Source organism: Pteropus medius, unplaced genomic scaffold (assembly GCF_902729225.1).
Source record: "Pteropus medius unplaced genomic scaffold, Ma_sr-lr_union100, whole genome shotgun sequence".
NCBI classification, from domain to species: Eukaryota; Metazoa; Chordata; class Mammalia; order Chiroptera; family Pteropodidae; genus Pteropus; species Pteropus medius.
In genome coordinates, this window is record NW_024354550.1 from 1454540 (window position 1) to 1468510 (window position 13971).

Below are 13971 nucleotides of genomic sequence, written 5' to 3' on the forward strand. Positions count from 1 at the left end.
GTACCTAATTATTTAATTTTTTGATGGTATTGTAAATGGAATTGTTTTCTCCATTTAATTTCAGAGTGTTCATTGCTAGTGTGTAGAAATACAATTTTTGTATTAATTTTGTATTCTATAACTGTTGAACTCATTTATTAGTTCTAATATTTGTGTGTGTATATGTAGCTTAGGGTTTTTTCTATTTATATATAAGATCATTCCATCTGTAAATAAAGATAGTTTTACTTCCTTCTTTTCTGATCTGGATGCCTTTTATTTCTTTTTCTTGCCCTGATCAGAACCTCCAGTACAATGATAAGTAGAAACGGCTAGAGCAGATATCCTTGCATGTTCCCGATCTTTGTCGAAAGTATCCAGTCTTTCATCATTAAGTATGTTAGCTGTGAAGTTTTCATAGTGAAAAGTTTTCAGGATGAGGAATTTCCCTGCTTTATCTGCATTTATTCAAATGGTCATATTCCCTCCCCTCCCCCCTTTATTCAATACTATTGTCTATTATTACATGAATTGATTTTGAGATGTTAAACCAACCTTTTATTCTGGGATCAATTTCATTTGGTCATGGTGTATAATTGTTTTTATATGTTGCTGGATTTGGTTTGCTAGCAGCGATTAAGAACTTTTACATTTATATTCATCAGCTGTATAGATCTTTAATTTCTTTTCTTGTGCTGTCTTTGATTTGGTATCAGGGTAATACTGGCCTCATAGAATGGTTTGGGATGTGTCTACTCTTATTCTATTTTTTGGAACAATTTGTGAAGAATTAACATTAATTCTTCTCTGAATGTTTGGTAAAATTTGCCAGTGAAGCCATCTAGGCCTAGGATCTTCTTCGTGGAAGTTTTCAAATCACTAATTTGATCTCTCTACTTATTATAGGCCAAAGCACATTTTCATTTCTTTTTATGTCAGTTTCGGTACTTTGTGTATTCCTAAGAATTTTCCCATTTCATTTAAATTATCTAATTTGTTAGCATACAGTTGTTCATAGTATTCCTTTATAATCCTTTTTATTTCTTTAAATTTGATAATATCGTCTCCTTTTTTATTATTGTTTTAAGTAATGTGAGTCTTCTCTCTTTTTTTCCCTTTGCCAGTCTAGTGAAAGGATTGCCAAATTTGTTGATCTTTTCAAGGAAACAACTTTTGGTTTTGTTGAGTTTTTTTCCTATTGCTTTTCTATCAGCTGAAAACCAAAAAATAAAGAGAAAAATCTTTAAAACAGCCAGAAGGAAACAAGACACATTGCTTATAAAGGAAGAAGAAGCCCTGCAATACCTAAGATAATGGAATGATGTTACACTTAAAATGGATGCACTGATTCTTTATAAAAATTTTGATTTAAAAAAAAAAACCCCACATTTTCTCTGAGTCTGAGGCTCTCTGATATCTGCATGAGACATTCTGCTTTACCAGGAAGAACACTTTCCCTCTCCTCAAATTCCCAGATAGCCACCATGTCCCAGAGTTTTTCATGGTAGAGGTGATGGTTTATCCTTCAAGCACAAAGGGCAAAAAACAAACCAAGAAAAAAAAGCAGTCCCTGCTGACACTGAGCACAGAGCTGACCCTAGTGTAGGCAGGAGTCTGTGCTGATTATAATGCTTTCAGGGAAATATTTTTTCTCCCTTATTTTAGCTCTAATCCAGTCATTATCAACCTTGTCTGTACTTTAGAATCAGCTGCAGGAGCTTTTAAATGCTACAGAAATCAATCTACATCTCAGACCAATTTAAATTTAGAATCCAGTGGTAGAAACAGGCTATTTGAGTATGTGTGTGTGTAAATACAAAAAACGTGTGTATGTAAATATAAAATATATATGTATGTTGTTTTTTTATTTTACTTATGTGGAAATTTAAAAATATATATTAAAATGGAGAAAATAGTGATCTTCAAACTGGGGGTATGATGACCCCCAAGGGATGAAGGCTTCTCAACTTTAGCTGAATGTCCAGGGTAGAGTTGACACCTCAAATATGCTTTGTCCAGTGTCCCCACCCATGTGAGATGCAAAATGGATGTGGTTTTGGTTATGAAGCAGATATCATTGCGCGTGCGCGCGCGCGCACACACACACACACACACACACACACATGCAACTGTTGTGAGGAAAACTTTTCCTTTACCAATTTAGATCCTAGTGGTTGGGGACCTGCAAATTAATTGACAACCACCACCAGTTCAAAGATGACTGTCGAGGAATTTGCAATTCTTTGCTTTCAACCAAATTTTAAGAGGGTAAGTCAAATTTCTACTTTAAAAGGGTAAGTCAAAATTTTACTTTCAATTTACCAAAATTTGTTATGTTGTTTTTGATCAATTATGTGCTACTAATAATTGTAATGTTAGCTTAATCAGAATAATTTTGTTGAGCACTCAGAACCTTAAAGTCATAGAAGTAGAATTTAAAATTTTTTAAATAAATATATAGTTTTGTGGTCAAGAAATACGATTAGATAATAACATCTTCAAGAATAAAAATATACCACAGCCCAATAATTTTCTTTGGAGGAAGTAGAAATCAAAGTGTAAGTTCAAAAAGAAAAAAAAGAATGCTAAAGAAGAACTAGTTTATATATTTTTTACATGGATAATGGCGGGTATCATTGCTATGGTATTTAGATACCACTGGATTCATTTTAGAAAATGATGTTTTATTCTGAAATGTCAAGATTACAATACTTTGGAACTTACATTCTTCACAATGGCTTAAACTTATGGTGAATCACTATAAATGTCAACTGAAAAATGTGCAAGGAAGAACATGCATTCAAATTTTTTTTTAAATTTTAAGGGCATGTGAAGGGGAAAGTTTAAAGATCACTGGTCTAGATGGATTGCTTTGTTTCCTTCGAGAGTGCCAAGCGCTATTCATTAGAACACAATTTATTTAATCCTTGTCTTTGCAATTTAATCAAGCTGAAAGTGATCCATACTTTACAACTTCATCTGTTTTAGGATTGATAAACAATAAGTGTTGCAAAAACATAGATATGTGCTTATGGAAATCATGTGGATGTGTTTGATACAGCACTTTTTATCTATTCTCTGTTGGTAAAGGAGAAACAGTGTTAGTATGGTACAAAGTTACTTTTACTATTTTTAATACTAATATAGCCTAATTTATAATAATAAGTAATTTCATTTAGACATCAGCTTTCAGTTTCTGTTGGTTATTTAATCTAATTATCTAACCTAACTCTATAATCTATTTCTGTCCTCAGAAGAAAAGCGAGTTCATCCCTAGTTCGGTCAGGACTGTGTAAGTGAGAAGTGGGAATCTCTGTACAAGCTTTACCAGGCTCTGTCAATCACGGTCGTTTCGTCACTGAGCACAGCTTACCACAGGCCAGGCGCTGTACATATATCCTGTCTAATGGTCACTACCACCATAGAAAGATGATTTTATCTTTTTCAGCTTTTATCAGTTTACAGCTGAGAGAACTGAGGCTCATAGAGGTTGAGTACACACAGCTAGTAGGTAGAGAGCTGGGACTTGCCCCAGGATTGTCTGATGGTTTCCACTTTAGCTTGCTGGCCCTGGGCAAAGAGCGCACAGGTGAGGAACAAAGGAAGAACAGTGGATGTGGGGTTGCAAGACCTGGGCTCACTTTCTAGTTCTACTCTCTGGCTAGTAGTTGTGAGACCTACGAACCTACTTACCGTCTTTTAGTTTGTGTTGGGAATTTGCAGGGTTTTGTGAGACTTAAATTGTAAGCAGCATACGAGTATGAAGGAGGATTATTTTACCCAGTCTCCTACTTCTTATTTTATTATAGAATTAATATAAAGCTATCATATCACCTTATGGTCACAGTGGAGTTCATAAAACATCATTTGATTTTGTGGAATTTGGAATTAGGTTGTGTTTTTCCATCTGTTATATGCTACAGTGAATGGATTGTTAAAGCTTGAAAGTGTGTGGAAATATGCAGTAGTCTCACCTAATTTTGGCATTGGGGAAAGAAGTCAGGTGGTGTGGACACAGGAAGATGTAGCACATCTTTTTAGACGGTGAAATATTACCTATATGCATTCCAGATAATCCAGAATTAAAGTGGAAAACATCTAAGTCGTTCATGTTAAACTCTGAATCTGGTCTCTATCTCTGGAGAATTATGTAGAGGTAAAAACCAAGAATACAGTTTGTGTTAAAGGATCATTTTGGATCAGGAGAAAATCTCTGGATCAGGAAAAAAGAAATTTGTAAGTTCCAACCTTTTTGACCTGATTCCCTACTCTACTTCCTAGGATTCAGTCAAAGCCTCTGCCGACTCACAGGATTGTTGCTTCTCTTCAATAGCTGCTTCAAATACTCTTTCTATGTTTGCTTGCCTGCTTCTAGCTAGTCTTTTAAAAAAGGAAAAAAAGAACAATTAAAAATATACGAATAATTAAAGAAAGCCCATGAACTTACCACCTTGCTTAAGAAATGGTCAGAGGCCCCTGTGTACCTCTCCCCATCACATACACCACTGGTGGTGAGCACCAGCCTGAAATTTGACATCTCTCATTCTCGCGCCTTTCTTTCTACTTTTCCTGCATTGGTATGTCTAACTGATACATGGGATTGTTTTGCATGTTCAAAAACTTTATATACATAGAGTAATACTGAGGAGTGGCTCCATAGTATAGTGGTTAGCACGTCTGCTTTGCATGCAGAAGGTCCTGGGTTCGTACCCCAGATGGAGCCACGGACCATACCCCGAGTTCAGGGTGCCAGCGTGGTTGTGTTCTGGCAAGAACCTTCTTCCAGGTTGCAGGTTGCAGTTTGCTGACTTCATGTATCCTCACGTGGAGGAAAGAGAGTGAGCTAGCTCTCTGGTCTCTCTTCTCGTAAGGGCGCTAATAACATTCTTAAGAGAATCTTTAGGACTTAATTATCTCCCAAAGCCCTCACTGCCCAATACCATCAGCTTGGGATTAGATTTCAATAGGTGGGTTTTGGAGGGACACAAATATTCAGTCCATAACACAGCACAATTTGCCTGTTCTTCTGCCGATGGACATTTTGTTGTTGTTTTGCTATTACAAACAATGCTGCAATGAGCGAGCTTGCTTTTGTCTCTCTGTGTAACTGGATTTCTCTGGGATTTATCTGTGTAAGAATGGAACTTCTGTGGTTGGGTATGTTCATTCTCAGCTTTACTAGATAATGTGAATTGATCTCCAAATGATGGTAACAATTTATATTTTCTCCAGAGGTATTTGAATATTCCCATTGCTTTCCATTGTTGCTCCTAGCTTTCATTATTGAGTAGGACAGAGAAAAGTATAGGGTGATGAGCTGTTAGACCAAATCTGCAGGCTTTGGAAATTGGCACCCCTTGAAGAGAAGGACAAGCATCTGTGGAATAAAATCCAAAGTCCTTACTATGGCACACACAGCTCACCTTATCTGGCTTCCTCCTACCTGGGCAGCCTCTCCTGGTACCACACTTGCCCTCAGTCACAGTGGCCTGCCTTCTATCACTGGAACGTGCAGGCAAACTCATTTTCTCCTCAGAACTTGATGCTTTCTCCGCCTGGAATACTCTTTTCCCAGTCCATTATATGACTCATTTCTTTTCACCTTTACATACTGGCTCCTCTGAGACGCTTTCTCTGACCACATAATATAAGGTAGTCCCCTACTTATCTTCCCATTTACCCCATAGCACTCATTCATATTATTCTCTTTGGCTTTTTCATTGCATTTATCACAATCTGAAATTACTTGCTTTGTTGTTTCTCTCACTGGAAGGTGAATTCCATGAGGGCCATGTACAATGCCTTGCAAGTGTTGAATTTTTATCGGATGAATGAATGTGCACATGGATGCCTTCTCTACTCAGAAAGCTTGTTACCCTTTCCTATCACTTCTCTTACATTCACCATCCCAGCATTTTGCTGAGCGCTGGTATATAGATTAGAGTGAATGTAGAGGATCCTGATAGCATCCTATCTGTTTCTTGAGCTGTCCCAATATCATGCATTCACTCTATCCACAGTTGAACCTTCCTCTTTGGACTGAACCAGGTCATACCCCTCTGTCCTCCACGCCTAGAATGAAACCTGTGACCCCTGTCCTTCTTTCTCTATCTTTCTAGAGGCTTTTGGCTTCTGTAAGTGCTTGGTCAAAGGTGGGATTTGCCTGAGTCATCTCTGGCCTTCTTCTGCTAACCTGAAGGTGTAGGAAACTTCAAAGGGCTGAGCATATATGTTTGTTCATTCGCTCATTGTCTAGGTATTTGTGACTTTGCGGGCATCACTTGAGCCACTTGTGATTCCTGCATCTAGTTGGCCCACTCAAGGATTACGTGTTTGTTTTGAGAGAAAATTCTCTGATTATTCTGAGACCAGTCTGTTGATTCACTTGCTGCATTTGTGTTCTCCTCCCTCCACCCACGTGACCTCTGGTGGCCAGCTGAGATAGGTGCTCTCTTTTTGTGCTCCCTGTGCTTCTTTCTATCACTGCATTTACCTCATTGTTTTGTCATGATCTTTTTTGCATCTCTTTTTTCCTGAAAAGAGGGAACTAAGATTTTTAGCTTTGCATCAGTAGTGCTTGGTATAAAGTAGGCATTGAACTAATGTTTATTAAACAGATGAATAAATGAATGCAGTGAACTTTAGACCAGAATGAAAACCCGATTATTAACATATTCAATTTATGTAGAGTGCTAGCCACGTTTTTGATAGAAATTTGTAATCAGTGGCAGTTCAACTCCAGAGAAAATCAGGTTTACCACAGATGGACTGGGGTGGAAGCTCAGCTTTGAGATGTCATTTTTAGTCTTTTCACAACTCACACAATTAAGCACGAATACGCAGCAACGAGACACCCAGGATTTCCTTCATGGCCATGTATATCCTTGGTAGAAATTTCACTTCATTCATTCACTCATTCGTTTTTTTGGTCAGGTGATAATGTATTTTTACATGAACAAGAGAGCGAGAGGTTGTTTCCAGTGTGTTGTCCCTTTGCTTAATAATTTAACACAGAGGAAGCCTCTGTGTTATTTGGGAAAGGACACATTTGGGCATCATCTCTGAAGTCTGTATGGGTGTTACACTGTTATTTTCATTTCCCAGTGCCAGTCCTGTAGAGTAATATGTAAAAGGTGGGTGTGAACAGCAGCGCTGTTTTCTCCAGACTCCTCTGCACATTGTCTAATGCTGGGTCACCACGGGTGTGAGAGAGCAACTTTGGTGGTTCTTTTTTGGCTGTGGACACGCATAGTCTTTTTATCACCTGCTTTCACTTTACCAGTTTGGCTCACACAAGGTATTCCTAAATCCTGGACTTACCTCTGTGTCAATAAGAGAAAAACTGATACAGACACTCCCTTGTGTCTTTTGAGAGGCTCCACTAGCTTATTGCTTACCTTTTCATTAGAGATCATCTTGTGCCAATTTTACACCAAGGGTTTAGGCTTTGTGGGATGTATTTTGGAAACAATTTTACTCCTCATTTCATATTATTTTCCTATTGCCTCAATTATCTTCACTATTTTAAAATTATTTTATTTTTCTATATTAAATCTATTCCTAAAAGATTCCTTACATTGTTTCTGGAATAGGGTAGAGCATAAACAAATATAATATTTGTTGTCTTGCAGGAAAATGAAACAATAGAATGGTCATGATAAATTACTTGAAGTAAAATCTATTTTAAATTGCCCTTTTGTGTATTTTCTAACATCGTTGGACAAAGATACATTATATTTTTGTGTTTTTAAATTATTATTAAATTATAACATTTGCTTCTAAATATGTGATTGGCATCCCGAATGTTACCAATTTTATTTAACTACATCTGTTAAAACAATTTAGACTCTAAAAGCTTTTGCTTCATTTATTCATTCATTTTTTATAACTGGTAGTAAATTTACCGGTGAAAGTGGAAATATTAACAGTTCCACAAGATACTTATTTCCAGTTTACTAAGAAATAATATGCATTTCATTTATTTGGCTTATTTTGTAGTTCTCTAATAGGGTTTAACTTTCTTTGGGGAGTAGAAATTGAGTTTTCTTCCTTGCAAAATTCTTATTAGCAATGACTAATTTCTTGCTTGAATTTTTTTTTTTTTTTTCAGTAACACACCCATAGGTAAATACTGAGAGAGGATCGGAAAGAAATAGAGCACGGTATTAGAGATGACTATCTCTGTGTAGTGGGATGATGAGTCTTTTGAAATCTTTGTACTTCATATTTTTCTGTAATTCCCAGATATTTTACAATGAGTTGGCATTACTTTTGTTAGCAGAAAAAGCTACCAATGAAATTTACTTCAAAATATTTTGTTCCTATACTGTAAGAGACCTGCATAAGCTAATATACTGGACATGCCTTTTACGTCACAGTCCCAGTGAGGCTTTGCTGAAGACGCTCTGTTGCCAACTTTACCTGGAGCAAAACGTTTTAATTTCTTTCCTCATCAGTGACATTGAAGTGCATATGTGTATCCTCTCAAAAGATGACCATTTTATCTGTCCAAAAATGTATGTATAAAACCTGAAATATGCACAAGCAAAATAAAAATAAAAGTTATATTCCTGAGATCAGGGATAAAAGGAGACAAGAATTTGTTGTACTGCCCTAAGCTTTATACATCAATAATTTCATTAATATTTACATCTGAAAACCCTACACTTTAAAGTATTTTCTTTTCTCTCAATTTATGCAATATTACTATTAGAAAGCTTTATGACTAGAATAGTTTAATATTTTGAAGAGATTTTAATTGTGGAAAGTAAAAAAAGCCCAAAAAACCATGAATTAGCAGACTGGATTATTCAAAACTGAGATGACCTAAAATAGGCATATGGAAAAGCAGATATTGATGATAAAATCTATGGCATACCTCAACCCACTTTTGGTATATATAGGTGCTCAAAATAAGATTTATCATTATTGTTATTTTTAACAACTCAGTCTCTTAAATAAACTGCCTTGAAATATGACCCTAATAGATAGATAGTAAATAGGTATAAATATTTTTCACTTGGAAACATTTTTTTAATCAATTTTAAGAGCAGCAACACAAATTTATAACATGTAATCAATTATCATTTTTAAAAGTAAAGATCATTCTAAACATTCTGGCATTAAACAAGAAGCACAATGGTATAAGATGTCATCTCATCCTGTCTATCTCCAATTAATCAAGGCCTTATTCAGTATCTACTTTGGGCTCAGCACACCAAAAATGGTTTTTACTGATGTGCAAAAACATTCAGTTAAGGCTTTGTTGTGATTGTTACTTGTTGTACTGTTATGTGCTATTTTTCAGAGGTATACTGAATGTATTAGCTCAATTAATTTAATATTTCTATCATACTTATAGAAACTAAAAGGCCACTCATCAGTGAAAAGGAAGAAGCAAAAGGCAAAAATAAAAATGAGAGTTAGCATCGACTAAGATGTGAGTCTAAGAACCTTTTTTACACAAAGACAGCAGTGGTGATTAGCAAGAGTGAACATGAAAAAAATAATAGAAATGAATCTTCAGTATTAACACAGTTCCTATAAAGCAAGCTAACCAATGGCAACAACATAAAAGGCGATGAATGGGTTAATGACAAGAATCAGGCCCCTTCTCCCAGGAGCTCAGCTACTTCTTTGTTAGTTCCAACTTCCTGCTGCACAGCACTCAGCCTTGCCTGGAATACCCCACGCTTCCACTTCCTTCCCTTCCATTCCCTCCTTTTTCTTCCTTAGTTGGCTCTTAGGAGGAAAATCATATGATTTAGTACTTCACACTAAGTGGTGAATGGTTGATAGAGTTAATCTCTTTTGCTGTGCATTAGCACCAAATTTCTCCCTCTTCCAAAGAACAGTTGGGCAGAAAAGGGGTACATACTTGAAGTTATAAAATAAGTCACAGGGATGTGATTTACAGCATAGGGAATAGAGTTGATAATATGACTATGCATGGTGACAAGTGGTTACTAGACTTATTGTGGTGATCATTTTGCAAAGTATGTATGTTAATGTTGAATCACTATGTTGTACACTGAAACTTTTATAACAATGTATGTCGATTATACTTAAAAATAAATAAATAAAAATAAAGGTGAATGATAGCTTTAGGCTATATGTGGTCATTCCATTCCAATAAAACTATTGTAATATTAAAAAAGAAAAAAGAAAAAGAAAAAGGAACTGTGAAATCCAGGGAAGCTCAGAGAATCAGTGTTCGGGTGCTCCAAGGACACCTTTAGGGTTCTCCACCTCCAGCTCTCAACTCTGCTTTCTGCTCTAAAGCAACTTTATCATTGAGCAGAAGAAACTGTGCTGGGCTGTCCTTGAAGATTCAGCAACATCTCTCCTTTCTCTCCTTCGAAGGGGAGATAATCTCTTGCCAGCCGGTTCCAGTGAGAGGCACCTGCCTGAGGTTTGCAAAGTGAGAGAGAAGCAGCAGCCATCATTCATCTTTGGCAGGAGGGGTGGATATTTAGGTAGATGGCAATTTCTTGTTATTCCTTCACTCTTATGTGAGGCTGCAGCTCTTCCAGAAAAGCTCTTGCCACTCTCTCACCTTGGTGCCGTTGGCTCCCTGGCTTCCTTAGATTCCTTCCCTTGCAGATTTTCTGAAAGCCAGCAGGGTTTTTCTTGACCTTCACATGCCCATCCTTTTGGATGGTGTTGGAAGCGTCTAATCCCTTCCTGCTTTCTGTTTTCCTGATAGAACTCTAATTGATATAGACACTTTTGCTGATTTGCTCATTCTCTGGTGTCCTGAAAGTGAGTTGTTTAGTTTTCCGACCAAGAATGTAAACCAGTGATGACTCAAGATGTTCTCTAAATTTGTAATAAAGTGCATTTCTTGGTCTTTCCTGGTCATTTTACACACGTTTCTTGAACTCTCTCACACACACCCCCTTCTAAAAAAACAACAACGAAACAACTGAAAGTACCATCAATCTTAGTTAAAGTTTTTCATTTATTAGAGCTGCTATTGCTGTTTTTGTATCTTGCTTTATACCAGAATTGTGACAAAGGGCAATTAGTTTTAGAGAAAGTGAAGAAAGGTAGGAAGGTTGCTTAAATTTTTCCCAAACTTGGCTGGAGGGAAAATTCACACATCCTTCAAGTTTATGAAATAGGCGTCGAATCTTTATTAAACTGGCCAGCAGCAGCAGGTCATCCCCATTCATGTATCGGAAAATTGGAATCTCCTCAGGGTTCAGTAGCTTTTCAGCAAAGAGAAAAGAAGGAAAACTCAGGGTCCGATGATAGAAATGGTGCCTATGGAACCAAGGAGGTGGAGGAGGCAGCACTAATTTGAGGCTGGATTATAATTTGAGTCAAATTATCTACAAGGAGGGGCAATGGTGTTATTCTAATCTGAACGAGGAATGAGCTGAAATGCTATGGAGACTTGAGAGACTAGAGCAGGCAGAGCAAACAGAATCTGGATACTTTCAAGTGCTTACAATTTAACCAGTATCTACTGAGGGGAGCACGAAGATTCTGCAAACACAGTCCCTTCCCTTCCCTGGGAAATTCCTAGTTGGGGAGTGTGCGGCAGGTGCTGGCCGGGAGGCTGGGAGGGCACCGAGGGGGCCAGCCTTCCTCAGAGAAGGTAGCACCTGAGCTGGGTTTTCAAAAAGGACTGGGATGATTAAAACTCCTTTCCTTCTCCTAAAGGTGCCCCTTACCTCCTGGAGGCCATTCCACAGGAACCTCTCCACAACCCTTCCAACCATTCCTCGGCCTCTGCTCTCCCCCTTCCTCACAGCCTTTGGTGTCTCAGGCTGCTGTCTCCCTGCAGCTGCAGGAAGGTGAATGGATCTGCTAGGACAGTTTTGTCTGAAGAGCTTCTAATTTGTGGCTTCAGGACCAGCCCAGGAGGGGCATTTAGCCTCAGTGGGGCAGGCTACATGCAAGCTGAACCACTACTTTCTGCAAGCAGAGTGACCACTTACCTGCAAAAGACACAAGAACTCATAGTATCTTTCTGCATTTTCATCTTTCCTCCCATGGGAAGAAAGGAAGAAAGGCAGGACGGTGGGAAGGTAGGAAGGAGAGAAGGAGAGGAAGAAGGGAGGGAGGGAGGAAGAGGAGTGTGAGATGGATGTATAATGAAGAATGGATCAGCATTTTAACCTCCCTTTAATTCCAAAACCCATAAAATGACAAGAAACTTTTAAAGTGACCAAATCAATAATGGTTCCAGAAAATAGTAGAAATTTTCATCAGCGTAAATGATCTTAAGGAATTCCTAAAATTCCTAAAAATCAGAAAGCAGATGGGACCATAGCTAGAGTGATAAATGACCAAATGAAACCACTAACCCAAAATACACACATTCGGAGCTCAAATTCAACAGAAATGAGAAGCAGGAGGGCCCCTGAGGTAAATATTAGGATGATCAGTTGGGAGGCAGCCCCTCCCCCTTTCCTGTGTTGAGCCCTTCTTGGGGCTGAAAGTCTGGCACTGGGGCCGGCCTTCTACCCCTCAGCAGCACATACCGCTTCTCCTCCACAGCTGTCAGAAGAAAACTTCAGTAAGCAGAACATGCAGGAAAATACGGATTCTCAAATATAAAAGTGAACACACAACTAAGAATCACCGAACATTTGAGAAAGTGAGGCCATGAAAGAGAGGCACCAGATTTACCTATAGGGATACTTATTCTTAAGGAAACTAATTCTAGTAGCCAGATGAATACTTTAGAATATATATAGTTACTATTTTCTGAGAGATTTGAGAGAATCATTGTTATCAAGGAAAAGAAATAACTAGAGGACTCGGAAGTTAACTCTATACATAGAAAAAATAATAAGATAGTTAACGATTTTCAAGTAACCATTAAAATATAATGTATTAACAGATTGAGTCTGTTAGGTTGAAGAAAGCAACAAAGCCAACTAACTATATGCTGTTTGCAAAAAACACATTGAACTCAAAACTAGATTAAAAGGTTGAAAATCTAAGAATAAAAAAGCACACCAAATGCTAACTGAAAGAAAGCAGGTGTAGCAATTTAACACCAGATGGAATAGTGTTTAAGGCAAAGGCCATCAAAAATAAAACTGGGAATAATGCACTGATAATATTAAAAAACTTTGTCAAGAAAAAAATCCACCTAAAACCCTCATCAATACACTGAGTTACATAATAGACATAGCTGAAGAGCAAATAAGTGAGGTGGAAGCTGGCACAGGGTGAAAAATACAACTCACCAAGAATATAGTCAACATCTTTAATTTCCTAACCACAGTTTCCAGTTATATAAAGCAAAACCTGATAGACATAGTAGGAAAATGGACAGACTTCTAATCATATTGGGAGACTTTCATACATTTCTCAGAAATAAATCAACAATATAAAAAGAAAAGGATATAGAGAAGTGTGCCTAGAACAATTAGACATATATAATGGTGTGTTAACAAACTGCACTTTTTAGGGGGGTCAAATATACATGGAACAGTCATAAAAATCGTGCACTCAACTACACAAAGAAAATATCAATACATTTTAAACAGTAGGAAAAAAAATGCAAGCCACATTTCTTGACCATTTAGAAATTAACAAGACAGGGACAGTAATTTTTTTAAATCAGTATGAAAATTCAATAACTATTGAGTTGAAATAATCAAAATAGAAATCATAAATTATTTACAAGGAAAAGAAAATGAGAACACTACATATTAAAACTTGTAGCATAAGCTAGAGAGGCACTCAGAGTGCCAGGGTGGAGGTGAGGGTGGGGTGCTGTTCATTTAGTTAAGATGGTCGGAAAGGACCCTGTGAGTGGCAATCTGAAGGAAGTGAGGCAGTCACTATGCACTAAATGCGGGAGGAACATCTTAGGTTGAAGGAACAGCAAGTGCAAAAGCCCTATGGCAGGGACATGCCTGGTATTTTCTTGGAACAGCAAAAAAAGCCAGTGTGGTTGGAGCAGGGTGAGTGAGAAAAGAATATTACAGAGGGCATATTTTAAAAGAAGGAAATCCAGATCAGGTACAG

General features: G+C 37.4%; 1 protein-coding gene and 1 non-coding gene across 3 annotated transcripts in view; one reads left to right on the forward strand and one right to left on the reverse strand.

The window, feature by feature from the left end:
- The first annotated feature begins 4629 nt into the window (after nucleotides 1–4629).
- Nucleotides 4630–4703, forward strand: TRNAA-UGC (transfer RNA alanine (anticodon UGC)). Its single transcript has one exon. It is a non-coding gene; the product is annotated as a tRNA-Ala (tRNA).
- Nucleotides 4704–10455: 5752 nt separating this feature from the next.
- ERICH6 (glutamate rich 6) overlaps nucleotides 10456–13971 on the reverse strand; it is a 30914-nt gene continuing 27398 nt past the window's right edge. The window contains exon 13 of one of the 2 annotated variants that reach the window (XM_039855157.1): nucleotides 10456–11189. In XM_039855157.1, the coding sequence (XP_039711091.1) occupies nucleotides 10926–11189 (264 nt within the window). In that variant the 3' untranslated portion in view covers nucleotides 10456–10925. The remainder of the gene's footprint in view (nucleotides 11190–13971) is intronic. The other variant, XM_039855158.1, reaches the window with a different exon arrangement.